Below are 17,562 nucleotides of genomic sequence, written 5' to 3'. Positions count from 1 at the left end.
CACGACCCAAGATGACCACAAGGAGATAAGAGCACTATAAAGGAAGAGAGAAGTGAAGGAAAAAATCAGTTCTCCCTTCTCGGGGCTCCCGAGAAGTCTTGGGGCCTGGGGCCTGGGGCCTGGGGCCTCGTGTCCTGGAGTTCGGAAAGCTTGGTCATGTCCTAAAAATGGAAATTTAGGTCATGGCCACAAAATTGAAATCTAGGCCATGACGTGGGAAAGGTCCCCTGGTCCCTTTTTCAAAAAAAAAAATAGTCCACTGAAACCTGTTTCTGTTAGCTTTTAACAAATCAAGCAATGTTCTAAAAATGCAAACAATTTCTTGTGAATTGAAGATATTCCTGCCTTTAGACAGGCTGATTTTTGAAGTCAAAACGTTGAAACAGAAACAAATTGAGTTTTTTTGTTTTAAACTTTCAAATTTTGATTACAGTAAAAAATTCCTGCTCTCCCTTTTGGGTTTCTTTGAATCAAAAAGATTCTGGGTATTTTTTGTCTTTTTTAAGATTATTTTAGCAGGAAATTGCTATGTCATCAATATTTTCAGAAAGGGGGTACATTATAATTATCTGTCTGATACAGTAATTTTTAATTCATTTCAATGTCTCCTTTCAGATGAATCTTGACTGATTTTCGAGACTCCAAACCCATTATCAGATTTTTAAATCCCACAATCTCCGAAATAGATACACTTTTTGAGCAAAAAAAGATTGATGTGAAAATTAGATAATGACGCAAATTTCATTGGAATGAGATTTTCAAGAATAGAAAATTGAATAGAAAGTTGTGATTTAAATACAGAAGTGTTTGACTTTGGATCTGTAAATAGGGAAGCGAAAAAAATCTTCAGAAATTCAGTTAAATTTTGAATTGGGACCTTTTGAATATTGTGATTTAGGAACATGGGGAGTGTTGGATTCGTTAACGATTTGTTTTAGAAAAAAGAAAATTATTTCAGAATAAAGTTAAAAACACTTTTTCAACTGAAAATATCACATACATTTCTTTGAAAAGTGAGATAAAAAACAAGTAGAAGTTTCATATTAAACTTATCATAAAAATTTTTCTGTTTCAAAATTTATTTTAACTGTCAAACTTTTATACGTTCTTTCATTGATAGAAATTTTCTGGTAATTTCAGCTTTTGGTGATTTTTTTGCAAAGGAGGTTGAAAAATAGAAGCCCATGGGCTTCAATTATTGAGAATACGGTAGGTGTTTTGAATTAGAAAGGTTCCGATTCTATTTTGCTTCTACTGCTATTATGTATATTAGCAAAACATACTCATTGCAGTCAAGTAATATTTTTAGGGCTGGGTACGGTTTGATATCTGTCTGAAATAGTAATTTTGAACTTTTTCCCATGTTTCTATCGAGATAAATCTCGACCGATTTCTGAGAATCCAACACGCATAATCAGATTTTTCAATCCCGACATCCCCGAAATAAGAGGGCAGGTATCCTACATTTTTCGAGCAAAAAAATTAGATGCAGACAAGAAAAAAACAGAGAAACAAGAGTGAATTGATGGGAAAATTAGATAATGACGTCAATTTCATTGGATTAAGATTTCGAAATATTGAAAATTGTATAGAAAATTAAAAGAGAAATACAGAAATGAAATACAGAAATACAGGAGTGATTTTGGATCTGAAAAAGGAAAGCGATTTAAAAAATCTTCAGATTTACTTAAAAATTAGGCTTTTTTAAATTCAGATGACTTTTAGATTGGGACCTTCTGAATTTTGAGAATCCGCGAAATTTGTGATATTGGAATATGGGGAGTACTGGATTCAATTTGATTTTCGTTTTGAGAGAGTTTTGAAGCAGTAATTATATGAAAAATTACAAAAAAGGTGAAATTCGTTTCTCTGAAATCGAAAAATATGAATTTTCAGATTGGATATCAAAAACGGGGAATTTAAATACTTGAAAACTAACACCTAAATTCAATTTTGCAACTTTTAAGTAATTCTTCTTTTTAAAAATTATATTTTTATTTCTACAATTGAAAATATAAAATTAGTTAAAAGGAAGATTTGAAATATTAGGTTGATGCAAAAGTTTCTTTCGATTTCGGTAAGATTTTTGATCAAATTTTTCTCGAAGCGGAGGGGGGTAGACATAGGAATCAATAGTTGTCTGCCAACAATCCGGTAATTTTTTAGTTTTATCGGCCTAGAACGAGGAGGGCTGTGATTGAAAAAAAGGGTCAACTCCTTTTTGGTACCATCTTTTCACTTGAAGGACTTTTCTATCAAGATGACGTTTCAGAGCTCCAACCGATTATTTTTCCAGAAGGTCAAGGTCTGGAAAATACAGCGGGTACCAAAGAATAGTCCAGCCAAACGACAAGAATGTTTGGATGATTTATCTAATCAGGGGGATCTCGAATTGTCGCGCTGGAAGAACCCTTGGCATTTTCTTCTTGTTTCGATTATACTGCCAGATCCAATTTCTGTTATTTCGAACTATTTATTGTGGCAGTTATATAGGTACATTCATCTCAGAGTTCCCAGTCTCCACTTCTTTGAATTACCACCAAACACTTAGCATCCCCATTTTCACAGGAAAATTAGGTTCCAGGACGTCCAGAGCTAGCTCTGTCAATCAACTGACCCTCCCGTACATTCATAGAGTAGTTTACCCAATTATCATCTACGGTAGTTAGATCATTCATCCAACTGAAGAGGAATGATAGGAGAAACATGGTCATACCAACACGGCAATCCTTACCATTGTTCTTCAAAACATTGGGTACGAATCGACACAGTTTTTGAAGTTGTCAAGAGACTTCAATCCGGTCACAATACTTGGTTGACTAACTGACAACGCCTTTGACATTTCACAAATGGTTTGAAACGGATCGGCTTCCACGCTATTCTTCAATAGGGCCAAATACAACATTCGTGTCGATCTCCGTCTTCCGATTCTAAATTTTTGGCTTCAAATCGATTGATCCAAGTCTTTGATGATAGAAACAACAAGAGATCCCTTTATCTATTTCTTTCACTTTCTGATGAATATCAGAGTTTTTCAAACCAGGAAGGAATAAAAATAAAATGACATTTCGAAAGTAGAGACGGTATAGGCTGAAAGAGAGCGTTCTGCTCGCGAACGACCAGTAGTAGGGATGAGGCAAAATGTATATAACAAGTACATGAGATACTCTATGCAACGAAAAAACATTCGCCAAGAAAAACCATCCCACTGACCAGATGTTAATTCTCAAAGGTAAGCGATCAACATCGAAAGAAACTTTTGCATCAACCTAATACTTACAAGTTTCAAGTATTTACAAGTTTCAAGGAATTATTTTCAGTTTGAAAAATCTGTTTCAAAAACTTCTGAAGTTTATCTTCAATAATAGTTTTCTCAATTACTTCATTAGTTGAAAATTGTGTAAAATGAAAGTCCAATAGCTGCAACTGTGCTCCTTTGCAAAAATTTTTTGTCATACTTTCTCTTTCGAATCATAAAACTTGAATTCTTCAAGTTCCCCAAATTATAGAAAATTTGAAAATTTAAAAATTGTTGTTTCAAAATTTCTCTTAATTTCCGATTTATTGTTAAACAATCGCTGTTTATTGTTAAACAATCGCAAAACTTGAAATTTTCAAAAAAACTCGAAATTTCCTAAACTAAAGTACTTTTATAGTTCTTTCTCCTTCTTCCAATTTCAACTATCTGATTTTTACCGAAAAAAATTGGCCAATTCTTAATTCAGTGAATCCAAATTCCTTTTCCTTATCTGATTTTCTCTCCTTGAATTTTTCGTGTCCCTCGTTTTTTTGGCTCCAGAAAAGTGGACTGAGAACCTGTCGGGAATCAGAAAAACAAGAGGTATAAGAATGGAAAAATGTGATTCCGAGGTTTTGTCCAGTGAAAATTGATCTCTAAATCTCCAAAAATTCTAATAAAAATAATGAAAAATGCATCAAAACCGTCAAAGCGTCTGGATTTACAAGGAATTCGAGGATTGGCTATATTAGTTGTTATTGCATTTCATTTTTATCCTGAATACTGTCCAAATGGATATCTTGGAGTTGACCAGTGAGTTTATCTATGTGTATCAGTTTGTCCAGATGTTCTCTTTTTTGAATACAGTAGTAAAATGCCAAATAGAATGACATACCCTCTACTTTCACATTGAGCTCAATTATCGCAGCTCCTATAAGAGATATTTAAAAATTTATCAATTGATACAATGTTAGTGATATTAATACAGGGTGCGGCAAAAGTACTGTTACAAGAAGTTTGACTCGAGCTACCGCGCGCTGACTCACTTTTCATATTTTGATTTTTTGTTTATATTATTCCCCATCTCTTCATTAGTAGATTTGCAAAGTTTCATATCCATATCTCAATTTTTACAAAGATGGCATTACTTTCTGTACACCTCATTTGAGATTTTCACTGTTTTTAGCAAATCTAGACGGGCTAGAATGTGTACCAGAATTACTGTTTATGGTGGAAATAATGCTGTTTAAGTCATCGTGCCATAAAGCTTCCCAAATTAGTGTACCCAAAAAGATGTAGAATCTGCTCGTACAGAAAATCGTGTTTAGCAGAAAGTGCCAAAATCAATCGATCCAACCTGGTCCCCCAAAAAGGATGGCCTGTCTCTAGTCAGATTACAATCCAATGGGGATTTCCGTGCCGGGAACTTTGAAAGCACATGTTCATGTTTGTTTTCATAGAATTTTGGTTGCTCTCTGAAATAGCAGTTGTGCGGAATGGGACAATTTGCCGGCAGACTACCCTCGTGCCGCCATAGACGCTAACCGAAGAGGTTGAGCTCCACCATCAGTAACTGAGCTACCAGACACAAACAATTATGATCTGATTTTATCACAAATCTCTTTGATAAAGTCCTGTCAAAATTTGACCCGGATTAGACTTTTTCCGAGAAGTTATGACGTCTTCTTTTTGTTACAGAACTTTTGCCGCACCCTGTACACACATTTTATCATCAAATTGACAAATTGACAAATTTTTAATATATTCAATAGGAAACGAGATAATTAAGCTTGAAATGTTTGAAACAAAATTGAAACAGTAAAATTTTCATTTTCGTTTGAAATCACATTTTCTGAAAATGCAGCAAATTTTCGAAAATTATTTGTGAAAAGTTGTTACCTGACGACAATTTAGTTAGCAGAACTTTTTGAAAAGTTTTGAAATTTTGGAAAAAGTGAAACAGTAATTTTTTTAATTCGAAAGTTCTGGAAAAATTCAGAAAATCCAGAAAATTACTATTTTTGTCCGTCCCGAAAACCAGCCAATTTCAACGAATTCTTGGGATCTTATGAATGGAAAACTGTTCAGATAAAGAGAATTTGTAAAATTTAAAGGTGGAGGGACAGGAGATTTTTATTGTTGAATTTGCAGAAATAAAGAAACGATTCAAAAAATTTCTGTTTCAAAATTTTTGAAAAATTGAAACAGTAATTTTTCTTTTGTTTTTGATTTCTATTTTCGTATTATACAGGGTGGCTGAAAAGTATTGAGACACTTGTTATGATGGATCTTGGCACCGTGCCAAGTCGTATTTTCGAAAAGTTTCGTATTATTTCGAAAATAGGGAGCGTATATAAGCCGACATTAGAGCCATTTCCCATCACTTTATCTCTTCACGAAGTTATGCGAGCTTCTCCTCATCGCCAAACCATTGCCAAGCTGTTCAACGACGGCATCTCCACCGGTGACATCGCTCGAAGACTTCTTCTTCCGAGAGCAACTGTCTATCGAGTTGTGCAACAATTGAAAGATCGAGGACTTGTGTTGGAGCTTAAGAAAAGCGGAAGACCTCGTACTGTCAACACTCACCGGACTCGTGGCATCATCAAGAAGAGAATCACACGAAATGATGCGGTCAGCATGAACCAAATGGCTTCATCGCTCGGAATCTCAAGACAATCGGTTCAATCCATTGTGAAAAAGGACTTGGGTCTGAACAGTTATCGGCTCCTTCGTGGCCAATACCTCACAGAACAGTCCAAGAAGAATCGGCTCGAAAAAGCGAAAAAGTTGCTCGACGCACTCAAGGTGCGCCGCCTCTCTGAAGTCATTTGGACTGATGAGAAAATTTTTACGGTTGAGCCGCTTCCGAACCGACAGAATGCTCGGCAATTGTTGTCAAAGGACGAAGCAAAGTCCCCAAAACGTCGTCTGGCCAACAAGAGACTTTTTCCAAAGTCAGTGATGGTGTGGGCTGGATTGACGTCGGAAGGTAAAGTCCCATTGGTTTTCATTGATAGAAATGTGAAAATCAACTCGGATGTGTACCAAAAGTTGGTGTTGATGGATGTTTTACGTCCGTGGGTCACTAGCCACTTTGGCCAGCAACCCTTCATTCTTCAACAAGATTGGGCCCCGTCCCATGGCTCGAAATCCACGAAAGCTGTTCTCGACGCTCATTTCCCTGGCTACTGGGGCAAGGACATGTGGCCCGCTTCCTCGCCCGATCTGAATCCACTCGACTTTTCCGTTTGGGGATATTTGGAGGAAAAGGTGATGGCTCGATCGCACCCAAATGTGGATTCACTGAAGACCGCTTTGCTCAAAGCATGGGATGATCTTGACGATGACTACCTCCGGCGCACCGTCGCTTCTGTTCCAGCTCGTTTGAAGGCGTGCATCAAGGCCGAAGGCTCAAACTTCGAATATCTCCTCTGATATCTTTTCTATTACTATCATTTGTTGAAAAAATAAATCTGGTTCTTTTGTTGAAACTCCATTTTTGAAAATACGACAAAAAACAAGTGTCTCAATACTTTTCAGCCACCCTGTACATTAATGTAAGAAAATAGGATCTCCTAAATCTATTTCGAAATATCTGTTTTCATGCGAATTTTAAAAAATAGTTGAAATTAATTTTTGAAAAGAAACTTTTTATTAAAAAAACGAAGATGATTAAAATATATCAGATGAGTTTGCGACTGTGTGACTCAGTAGTGACACTTTCAAAACTTTTAAAATTAAAAAATGTCTATTTTAAAAATATGTTTCTAATTTCAAATTAATCGATCAGTGATTAATTAACACTTATATTTTCTTGGCCATATCACCTTTAAAACCTTTCAAATTCCAGATTCTTCGTCCTCTCCGGCTTCCTAATGTGTATGCTTCTGAAACGTGCTGAAAACCAATCTTCTTGTCAGCTCGCCACCATTTTTTACTCCCGAAGGTTCAAAAGAATCCTCCCTCTTTATCTCCTTATCATTCTAATCTCCATGATATCTCTCTTCCTATTTTTCCCGGATACCGCAATTGAAACTAATCAAGGATCCGCGATTCAAGCTCTTCTTTTCGCTTCAAACCGCCCAAAAACTGATGATGAAGATTATTTTCAAGCGGTAATTCAAAAAAAAAAAAGTTTTGAAGTTCGAATTTTTGATTTTCAGCTCTCCATGGCCGTCGACGTTTTCACCCATACCTGGTCCCTCTCCGTTGAAATTCAATTTTATTTTTTGGTTCCTTTCATTTTTCTTCTAGCAACCAAAATTTCAGAAAAGTTGCAATATAGCTACTATAGTATTATAGGTAATACATTTTCAGATTTTTTTTTCAAATTTCTCAAAATTCCAGGTATTTTTTCCTATTTTTTCTTCTTTACCTCCCCGGAAACTGAAGCATTTAACAGTGTTTTTGCGAGAATTTGGCAGTTTTTGATAGGTTTTTGAAAAACGGAATTATGGATTTAAAAAAAAACAAAAATTCAGGAATGGTTGTCTATCTTTTATCAACTTCTAATTTGAAAATCACTGGTTATCAGATGCTCTCAGAAGAAAAAGAAGGGCTTCTATTAGAAGACGAAAAAGCTCAAGAATCGGAATTTTCAGTTTTTGTAAAACCAATTTCATATTTTATATTGGCAATGCTGGTTTTTATCACCGGAACTCCAATAGAGTTACCAGCGAACTTTGTGAGGTAATATTTTAAAAAGTTAATTAACTACAGTAACCGTTAAAATTTAAAGATGCCAAGGCGGAAGTCAAAAAATAGAGTTACCAATATTTCAAATTAATTTTGAAACAGTAACCTTTTCAAGAAAAACTTCTTATCCCCCTTCTTTCACTACAGTAACCTTTAAATGAGCACAATTTGCCGGAAAATGTAATGCTAGCAGAAAAGCAATGGAACTATCTATATTTTGAAACAGTAAAACTGTTATTAAGGCAACAATTTTAAATTATATCTGATTTTGAATTGTCAGCAAAATGATCAATCATCATTTTTATTTCAATTTCAGTTGAATAAATAAAAAAAATTATTCTTTAAAGTTAGCTGCAAATTGGACAATTCAAACTCTAGGAACATTAAAATAGCAGAAGTTCAAAATTGCTTGAAAAGGGACTAGGAGTTACAGTAATCCCATTTTTTCATGTTTATTTTGATTGGGTATAGTGGAAGTCAGTGATGCAATCATTTATTTATTGTTTTCTTGAATCTAGTTGAAACAGAAAAAATTGAAAGTTCGTCATTTTCAATTGCAATTTCGAAATTCAAACTTTTAGAAAAAATAATTTGAAAAAAGGTTGAAAAATGAGTAAAAACCATTTTATGTCTTGAAAACCTACTGTAATTACTTTGTTTCAATAAGTCCGAATTTCCAGATTAGTTACTTCATTTAAAAAGAAGACAAACGTATTATAGGTAAAACGTCTAAATTCCCAATGTTGTCAAATATAGCTTTTTTGAAACCAAAAAAAATTTATACCCAAGAAAAACTAACATTAGTTTTTGGAAATCTTGAAAACCCCAGTATAGGAATTCCCAGAAAATCTATTGGTTAACTTCTGGAAATACAATAAAAAATTGAATACTTGAATTCATAACATTTTTGTTTGAAACAGTAATTTTGAAGTTAGAAGTCCTTTTTTTGAAATGCACAAAAAATGCATTTGAAAGTTGAACAGAATGTGTTTCCGGCTTTTTTTTCAAATTAAAAAAATCGTTAGAATAAAAATTTTTTACTAGTAGTGGGTGGTTTTCGGACTTCCGAAGACTTTTTTTAGCCTTGTAGGTTGTCTGCGCATTATCAATAATATACTTTTGAGGAACTACACACTACTGATTTGAAACAGTAGAAAATTTCCAATAAGTGTTCATTTGGAAAACGCTTCTGTTGATGGCCTGGAGGCTAGGGTTTGGCGGGAATTTGAAATTTTATGAATAAAATATGAAATGGTATTATTAGCTCGTTTTAAACTTTCAAAAAGTTTTCTAGCATGATAGTTTCCTGCGCATTGCACTAGAGGAAAATATTAATTTGAAACAGTAAAAATTTTGTTTAGGAAAATTTTTTTAAAGCTCTTTTTTTCCGAAATTAACTATTTTTTTATTTCTAATTTTGAAATTTTGATACAATTCTAAAAAACTCTGTAGTAGTCATTTGGTTATTTGAAAAATTTACATTTGCTAATTATAGTGAAATCGGTGGTTTAGGCATTATAATATAATAATATAATTATTTATTTATTTCAACGAAGGGGAGGCATTTATTGTTTTCTCCCATTCAATTGAAACAGAGAAAAAATGTAACAAAGAATTATAAACGAAATTGAAAACGATGTGTTTGAAAACGCTCTAAAAATCACAGTATCTCTGAAAAATCTACATTCATGCTTTTTTAAACTATTTTGTTGCAAAAAACTCATTTTTGTGTAAATCTACTTATCCAATTGAACAATGTTTGGGTTTACAATCATGTCTCGAATAGTTGGTTTGAAACAGTGAAAAAATATTGAAACTCCCAAAAAAAAAACGAACTTCAGCTTTTTTAAAAAGTTTTGTTGACCCGATCTCAATTCTCTCAGATAATGTGTCTTAAAATCCTCAAATCCCCCAACCCATTGAAATTTTGAGAAAATAAATATTTCAAGAGGGGCCGAAACATCAAGAAAACTGAAGACTCGAATTTCCAAAACTTTCAATTGAAACGGTAATTTTAGAGTTAGAAGCCCCAATTTTTGAAATTTACAAAAAAATACATTTGAAAATTGAAAAAAAATTCCACATTTTTTTCAATAATTAAAGGCGGGGGGGACATGAAAAAAATAATGTTCTCGAAATTCCGTTCAAAGATGCCCCTCGAGGAGTTGAACTTGTGAGGACGATGATTGAGGGTGCGGCGCCGCAACCGACTGAGCCACGCGGGCAAAGAGAAAGCGCCCGCCCGATTGCATACATAAAGGCGAGGACGACAGCTGTACGCAGAGTGACATTAGGCGTTGTACACCGTCACGATAGAATGCATACCCTAGCTACAAAAAAACTACGAAAAATCTCCTGTCTCCCCACCTTTAAAACATTTCTGATGATGCCCTAGAATTTTAAGATTTGGCGGAAAGTCAGCACTTTTTAGCAGGAATCGATTGTTTTTATCTTTTTTCCTTCTTTGCATTGGACTAATTGTTAATAATGAATCAATTTTTGAGAAATTATGACCGACATTTGAAACAGTAAAAAAAATTTCTGAAAAGTTTTCTAACTTTTCGATTAAACTTTGAGTTAATTTATCTCGGTTCCTGTGGAAGATAGCAAAAAGTAGTCAACTATTAAAATGTTTATCATATTATCAAAAATATTTTATCAGTTGACAACTTTTCAATATCTTTGGAAGGAACCGAGATAAATTGGCTCAAAGTTGAAAGTTACTGTTATCATCGCTTAATGAACAGCAGATTACCATAATTGCTATGTTCAAGTTGATCCAACTTTATTGAAACCATAATTGTTGTTCGGGCCTTTGCCGGGCTTTCGCGAGCCCTGCCATAACTTCTTTCAGAATCAATGTTTTCGAACCAACTCAATCAGATATGATAGAGCTCCACGAGTACTACAAAACGGTATTATTTGGAATACTGTATCTTGTCTATGAACAGAGTTACAGAGCAAAAAGAACAAAAAAAAGCAGGCCCGCCCCGGGCTTCCGGGCCCTGCGAGAAAAGCCACTTTATGATCTGTAACTTTGTTCATAGATAAGATACAGTATTTTAAATAATACCTTTTTGAAGTACTCGTGGAGCTCTATCATATCTAATTTAGTTGGTTCGAAAGTATTGATTCTGAAAGAAATTATGGCAGGGCCCGCCTAGGCCCGGCAAAAAAAAAGAAGCACTACATACATTTCCCATTCTAAAAGTTTTCTGATTTTCCTGAAACTGTAAGTATTATTTTTCATGATTTGATTTCTTTAAAGAAGAAGACAAGAGATTTTTCGGAGTTTTTTAGAGTTGCAGTATGCATTTTCAAATGTCGGTGTACAGTGTGCGGTGTTTTGTGTTAAATATCACCAATCAAAAAACTTTTGAATCTTTAAAGTCATAATTTTCCCCCGAAACGGTAAATATATTTCCAGACCACTCTCCTAACCACCCTCCGTTAACTACAATTACCGTAAAATATGATTCTACCGAGAAAATTTAGTAGAAAAGAGTAGTAAAGAGAGTATAATGATGCATATCCCGAACTCATTTCAAAAAGAGTGACATTTAAAAAAAACTGTTTGAAATGGTAATTTTCCTAAAAAGTTTTTTTTTGAATTCGAAAATTATCAGTGGTATATTTATTGTTTACTCAAATTTAGTTGAAACAGAAAAGAATTGAAAATTTGACATTTTAAATTGCAATTTCGAAAGTCCAACTTTGAGGAAAAATAATTTTAAAAATGCTTGAAAAATGTGTAAAAACTATTTTATGTCTTTAAACCTTACTATAATTACCGCAAACACTCTAATAGAACGCCACCCGGCCCGTTCAATTTGATCCTACATATCTCACTTTTTTTGAAAGATATCAAAAAGTTGTCAACTAATAAAATGTTTATCATGATATCATCAACATTTTATTAGTTAACCAGTTTTTGATATCTCTCCCAGAAAATGGGGTACATGGGCTCAAATTTGACGATTCGTTTTATTAGAGTGTTTACAGTATTTTGTTTCAACAACTCCGAATTTCCAGAGATTAGTCACATCATTTAAAAACAAGACAAATGTATCCAAGGTCCAATGTCTAAATTCCCAATGTTGTCAAGGATAGATTTTTTGAAACACAAAAAAAATTTACACCCAAGAAAAACTAACATTAGCTTTTGGAAATCTCGAAACCCCATTATTGAAATATTCCAGAAAATATATCGGTTCACTTCCGCGAACACAATAAAAAATTGGAAGCCTTGAATTTTTCAATTCCTTCTTGAAACAGTCATTATATTCTTTGCATCAGTATGCTTGCGAATAGTGAATAATTTTTTGAGAAACTATGACTGACATTTGAAACAGTAATTAAAATTTCTTTAAAATTTTTCTAACTTTTGGATTCAACGTTGAGTTAATTTATCTCGGTTCCTGTGGAAGATAGCAAAAAGTAGTCAACTATTAAAATGTTTATCATATCATCAAAAATATTTTACGAATTGACCACTTTTTGATATTTCTCACAGGAAATCAGATAGATTGGCTCATATTTAAAAAATGGAACCATTAGAAAAAAAAAATGAAACCATTTTTCCCATTCTAGAAGTTTTCAAATTTTCATGAAACTGTGAATATTATTTCTAGTTGTTATATAAATTTTTCTCATCAGTAACTTGATACGAATTTTTTTTTTGATATTTTATCACCAATCGTCGACTAATCAAAAAACTTTTGAATCCTTTAAATTTATTATTTTCCCAGAAACAGTAAAAATATTTCCAGACCATTCATCACAATTTCAACTGGCCTCCTAATGCTAATTTCTGTCAAAATGCCATTTTATCCAATCGATTTCTAACCTACATCGGAGATATCTCCTATTCTCTTTATCTCATTCATTGGCCAATTTATGCGTACTGGAAGTTGACCTACGACGGGGATAGTTACAGTAATCTCTGAAAAAAAAACCATCTTTTTTATTAAGAAAAAAAAAATTTCAGAACTGTTTGGTGCCCTTCTAGCATCTTTAATCTTGGCCGTTTTTTTGTTTGAGACATTTGAAAAGTGGTATTTGAAACTGTCGAATTCACATATTGGAATTATGATTGTTATACTTTTCTTTTTGAATGCAGTAGTTATCAACAAAGATGAAATCATGGATATTCTGGATGGAAGTGAACGAAGAAGTTTTGGAAGATTGGATAGTGTTACAGAGAATATGACACTTGGTAATTTTTGAGCTTGTTAATTATCTTGGTTCCGGTAAGAGATATCAAAAAACGGTCAATTGACAACTTTTTTGTCATATCAGCTCGAACTGCAAATAATTGTAACGGCTAAAGCTGTACTTTGATCTCCATTATCTCAGTTCCTGTGAGAGATATCAACTAATAAAGTGTGGTCAACTAATAAAGTGTTTATCATAATTTCAGTAACATTTTATCAGTTTACATGTTTTTGATCGCCCTCATAGGAACCAAGATAATTGAGCTCAAAGTGAAAATATAAATGTATTTCCTAGAGCGGCATCACTAACAAATTTTTGGGATAACTGCAATTTTACATTTTCATTGAAACACAAAAAAACAAAAGTGGCTAAACATGGTCGACAGTTACAGTAAACCAACAGTGACGTTAATTTCATCTCGGTTCCTATGAGAGATATCAAAATGTTGTCAACTAATAAAATATTACTGATATAATGATAAACATTACATCAGTTGACAACTTTTTTCTATCTATCACTGGAAACGAGAAAAATTAGTTCAAAAAATATTCCAGACGACGCAGCTCGACTGAATATTGATTGGAGTGCTCATGATGGTAAACTTTTGAGGGTCCCGACGTGTGAATATGAGACAAAATCTCAGATGGGTTGGTGTAAACACAAGGTAACTTGTTTTTCCAAATTTTTGAAATTTCTGAGAATTTGATTTGACCCAGTTTTCCTTAAAACCCTAATTCAGCTGCATCCTGACCGTCAACTTTGAGCCAATTTATATCGGTTCTTGTCAAAGATATTAAAAAGTTTTAACTGATAAAATATTTGTGATATTATGATAAACATTTTATCAGTTGACCACTTTTTGTTATCTTTTATAGGAGCCGAGATAAATTGTCTCAAAATTGTAACTTAATCTACAGGGCCTCCCGGGAAACGGAAAATACAAAATTATGATATTTGGAAACAGTTGGGCTGCTAATCACGCCACAATGATCTATCAGGAATGTGGGGAAAAAGCAAAAGTCTTGTTGCAAGGATCTGCAAAAGGTAGGGATTTCAAAAAATTATAGCGATTTCCATGTAGCCATTTTTCAGGCTGCGAGCCATTATACCCAACCAAATTCTCAGATTCGCAGGATTTAACCGAAAAGTGTAAAGGGAATTTCACATATTTCGAGGAGAGGATAAGACAGGAACAACCGGATTATGCATTTTTATTGACTAGGTAATTTTGATTCAGGCAGTTACAGTACCCTGACGAAAGTACCATGAACACTCTGATATAACGGCCTTTTAATTTGAACCACTTTATCTCGGTTCCTCTGAAAGATATGAAAAAGTGGCCAACTGATAAAATATCACTGATTTTATGATAAACAACTTATTAATTAACACAACCTTGATATCTCTCATAGAAACCGAGATGATTGAGCTCGAAATGCCAGTAGATGGAGGTGTAGAACATTTCGGTTACTTGCACTTTGAGCTCAAATATCTCGGTTCCTATAAAATATATCAAAAAGTAGTCAACTGATAAAATATTGGTGATAATGTGAAAAACAATTTATTAGTTAATACAATTTTGATATCTCTTAAAGGAACCGACATAATTAAGGTCAAAAACCATACATGAAAAATTCAGATTCTTCTCGATTGCTGACCCTAGCAATGCATCAAACATCCAGGATGACCCCATTTACAAAATTATGAAAACCCAAATGCTCAACTTCATCAAAAACATAAAATACAAACTATACATTCTGGACGCTTTGCCACGTCATCATCGGAAAATTTTTGACATTGTTCCATTGCTCAAAAATCATACAGCACCCGAGAAAATTGATGTAAGCCTCTGGCGCTTCAAACAGCTAGCTGGTGCGCCTTCGGCGCACTTAAAAAAGTATTTTAGCAAAAATGGAAATTTTCAGAAACTAATGATAAAGCCGGACAACTTCGAAATGGCGCGTAAAAGACATGCTCAACTGATCAAGGATTGTAATCTGGAAATTCCAGAAAAATGCGTTTTAGTGGATTATAAACCAGAATTTTTCAACGAATCTACTAATACATATCGATATTTTGATGAGAAAGGAATCTCTTATTGGACCCAGGGACACCATTTATCACCTCATGGAATTGAACATGTCAGACATGTATGGACGGATATTTGTAGAAAATTGTGATATTAATTTTCGATTTTTTTTGTTTTTTTTTAAATAAAAATCCTGTAAAACCTTAATTTGAAATTGGACGGCTGAAAAGGAGAATCCTGAGAAAAAAAGCAACAAAAATCAAGTTTATTAATCGATTTGTCAACGAGAAAGTTACAAGCCACTTCGATCAAGAACCGCTTTCCCCCTACTCGATTATCTTGCTTATCTGTGATAAAAGTTACAAATCTCCATTTCGTAGTTTTTCTTCTTTTTTTAATCCATTTTTCTGTAAAAAACCTCCATTTCAGTGCAAATTTTGCAAGATTCTGAATTCAAACGCGGCGCGAGTGATTGCTCAAACCTGCAATAACGCGACGGGACGCAGAGAAAATCCATAGAGCGCGCTTGCATTCTTCTATATTTTCAGCGAATTTTTGCTCATTCTTCTCATTTTCCAGCCTTTTCATGGTTTTTTTTTTTCAAATGCGCACAAAGTTAAACTTCAAATAGACAAAATAGGTGAAACTTGTGATGTCAGAAGTACCGAGGCGAAAAACGAGGGATGCGAAACTTGTTTCTAGCCAAGGCCATTCTCGTAGTTACACACAAAAAGAACCTTCGCGAAGTAATGACGATGGCAATCGCTTTTTCGATGCAAAGACTAAAACTATACCATTTCCTGTGTATTCGGTCTTGTCATAATCCCTTTTTTATACCCCGAGAATCGTCATTTTTTGGTTTTTTTCTCCCTATTTGTTTAATATTATTTCAGCTGAAATCTGTGCACGTTTCGGATGGTTTTGGCACCGGAAATCAATTTATTTTTTTAAATTTTTTTTTCTTCAAATAAAACATTTTCATAAAAATTTTAAAATTTCTTCCCCGAATGTTTGTTTACACTCTGATTTTCCCTTTGTTTCGATGCTCTCTCTTTGTCTGTCTCACTCATGAATTTGACCACATGTTTGCTAAAAATCATAAATTTCCGTATTTTTCACCTTTTTTCTGGCGAAAAATGCTTTTAAATTTGAATTTTCGTGTTTCCCGGTAATTCGTGTCGAGACCCGCCGCAGGCTTCGTGTTCCTTTAAAATAGTTACTGTAGATTTTAAAAGAACATGATTCGCGGAGACAGGGCTCGGCTCGATTTGCCGAAAAATAAAAATAAATAAATTTTTTTGGATTTTTTGCTAAAAAAGTTGATTTTAAGCGAAAAAATCGCTCTTTTCTCTGATTTCGCATAAAAATACCGATTTTTTACCCATTCTCGCACATTTTTCCACCCAAATTTTCTAATTTTTCGCTATAAAATTTTTTTTCAAATTCCAGGGTCCCTATCTGTCTGTCTCCTTCTCTATCCTTATATCCCTGCATGCTTCAACCTACTCAATCCACGTGGCAGCAAACATCCGCATGCTGAGTCCCCGACGTGTCCGTAGTCATCACTGGTTCCCGACGATGGCCGCTCGTGGAGCATGCGCGGCTCTTGTCATGATCTTCTTGCTTTTTGGTACGGAAATTGAAAATTTGTAGCTAAAAATCAGGAAAAATGATTTAAATTAGCCTAAAACTTCCACAAAAATGCTCCATTCGGCCTATTTTGGCCTAATTAAGGTTATTATAACCAATTTCAAGCTGATTTTATGCCAATTTTAGGCTCTTTTTGGCCTATTTTGAGCCTATTTTAAGCACATTTTTAGCCTATTAACGCCTATTTTCAGCCTATTTAAAGCCTTTTTTAAGTCCATTTTAAACTCATTTTTAGCTCATTTCAAGCCTGAAAAATTTGAAATCTCTTGCAGTTCTAATATCGCACACATCGAACAAGTCAATATCCAGCGATAGTGTCGTGGAAACGAGAGAACGAATGAGCAATGGTCTGGATGAAGAGGGACAGGGTGATGCGCCAGTGGAGAACAATAAGTGAGATTTTTCATCGAAAATAAAAGAAATTGGCTGAAAATTGGACATTTTTAGCCGGAAAATGTCTAAAAATGGGGCTTAACACCTCCAAAAAAGCGATTTTTTTTTTAATTTTTGGCTAAAAACGTTCAGTTACGAATTTTGGGATTTTTAGCCAAATTTAAGGAACTTTCGGGGAAAATTGACTGAAAATTGCTAAAAATGTGCCTAAAAATGTTGAAAAATGCCGGGATTCGGTTACCGTAAAACCTCTAATAGAACGACACCCGGATCGTCCACTTTGAGCCTATATATCTCACTTCTTTTGAAAGATATCAAAAAGTGGTTAACTAGTAAAATG

The 17,562-nt window shown here is 34.1% G+C and overlaps 2 protein-coding genes across 2 annotated transcripts in view; both read left to right on the top strand.

Moving 5' to 3' along the window:
- Window positions 1-3,923: 3,923 nt before the first annotated feature.
- On the top strand, window positions 3,924-15,330 carry CBG18466 (the record flags this gene model as incomplete). Its single annotated transcript, XM_045236147.1, has 11 exons — window positions 3,924-4,051; window positions 7,092-7,675; window positions 7,723-7,930; window positions 10,220-10,232; window positions 12,706-12,871; window positions 12,924-13,151; window positions 13,705-13,814; window positions 14,068-14,194; window positions 14,243-14,372; window positions 14,790-14,991; window positions 15,049-15,330. The coding sequence occupies 11 exons, from the start codon at window positions 3,924-3,926 to the stop codon at window positions 15,328-15,330; spliced, it is 2,178 nt and encodes a 725-aa protein (XP_045096490.1).
- Window positions 15,331-16,757: 1,427 nt separating this feature from the next.
- Window positions 16,758-17,562, top strand: part of Cbr-sqv-1 — a gene marked incomplete at both ends in the record, with an annotated part of 22,146 nt that continues 21,341 nt past the window's right edge. Inside the window, 2 exons of the mRNA XM_002634568.1 lie at window positions 16,758-16,809; window positions 17,102-17,222. Coding sequence (XP_002634614.1) covers window positions 16,758-16,809; window positions 17,102-17,222 — 173 coding nt within the window. The remainder of the gene's footprint in view (window positions 16,810-17,101; window positions 17,223-17,562) is intronic.

This window comes from Caenorhabditis briggsae (genome assembly GCF_000004555.2).
Source record: "Caenorhabditis briggsae complete genome, chrIV, whole genome shotgun sequence".
In the NCBI taxonomy this organism is placed as follows: Eukaryota; Metazoa; Nematoda; class Chromadorea; order Rhabditida; family Rhabditidae; genus Caenorhabditis; species Caenorhabditis briggsae.
Note: the sequence above shows the minus strand (reverse complement) of the source record. Positions and strands in the feature narration are given on the sequence as shown.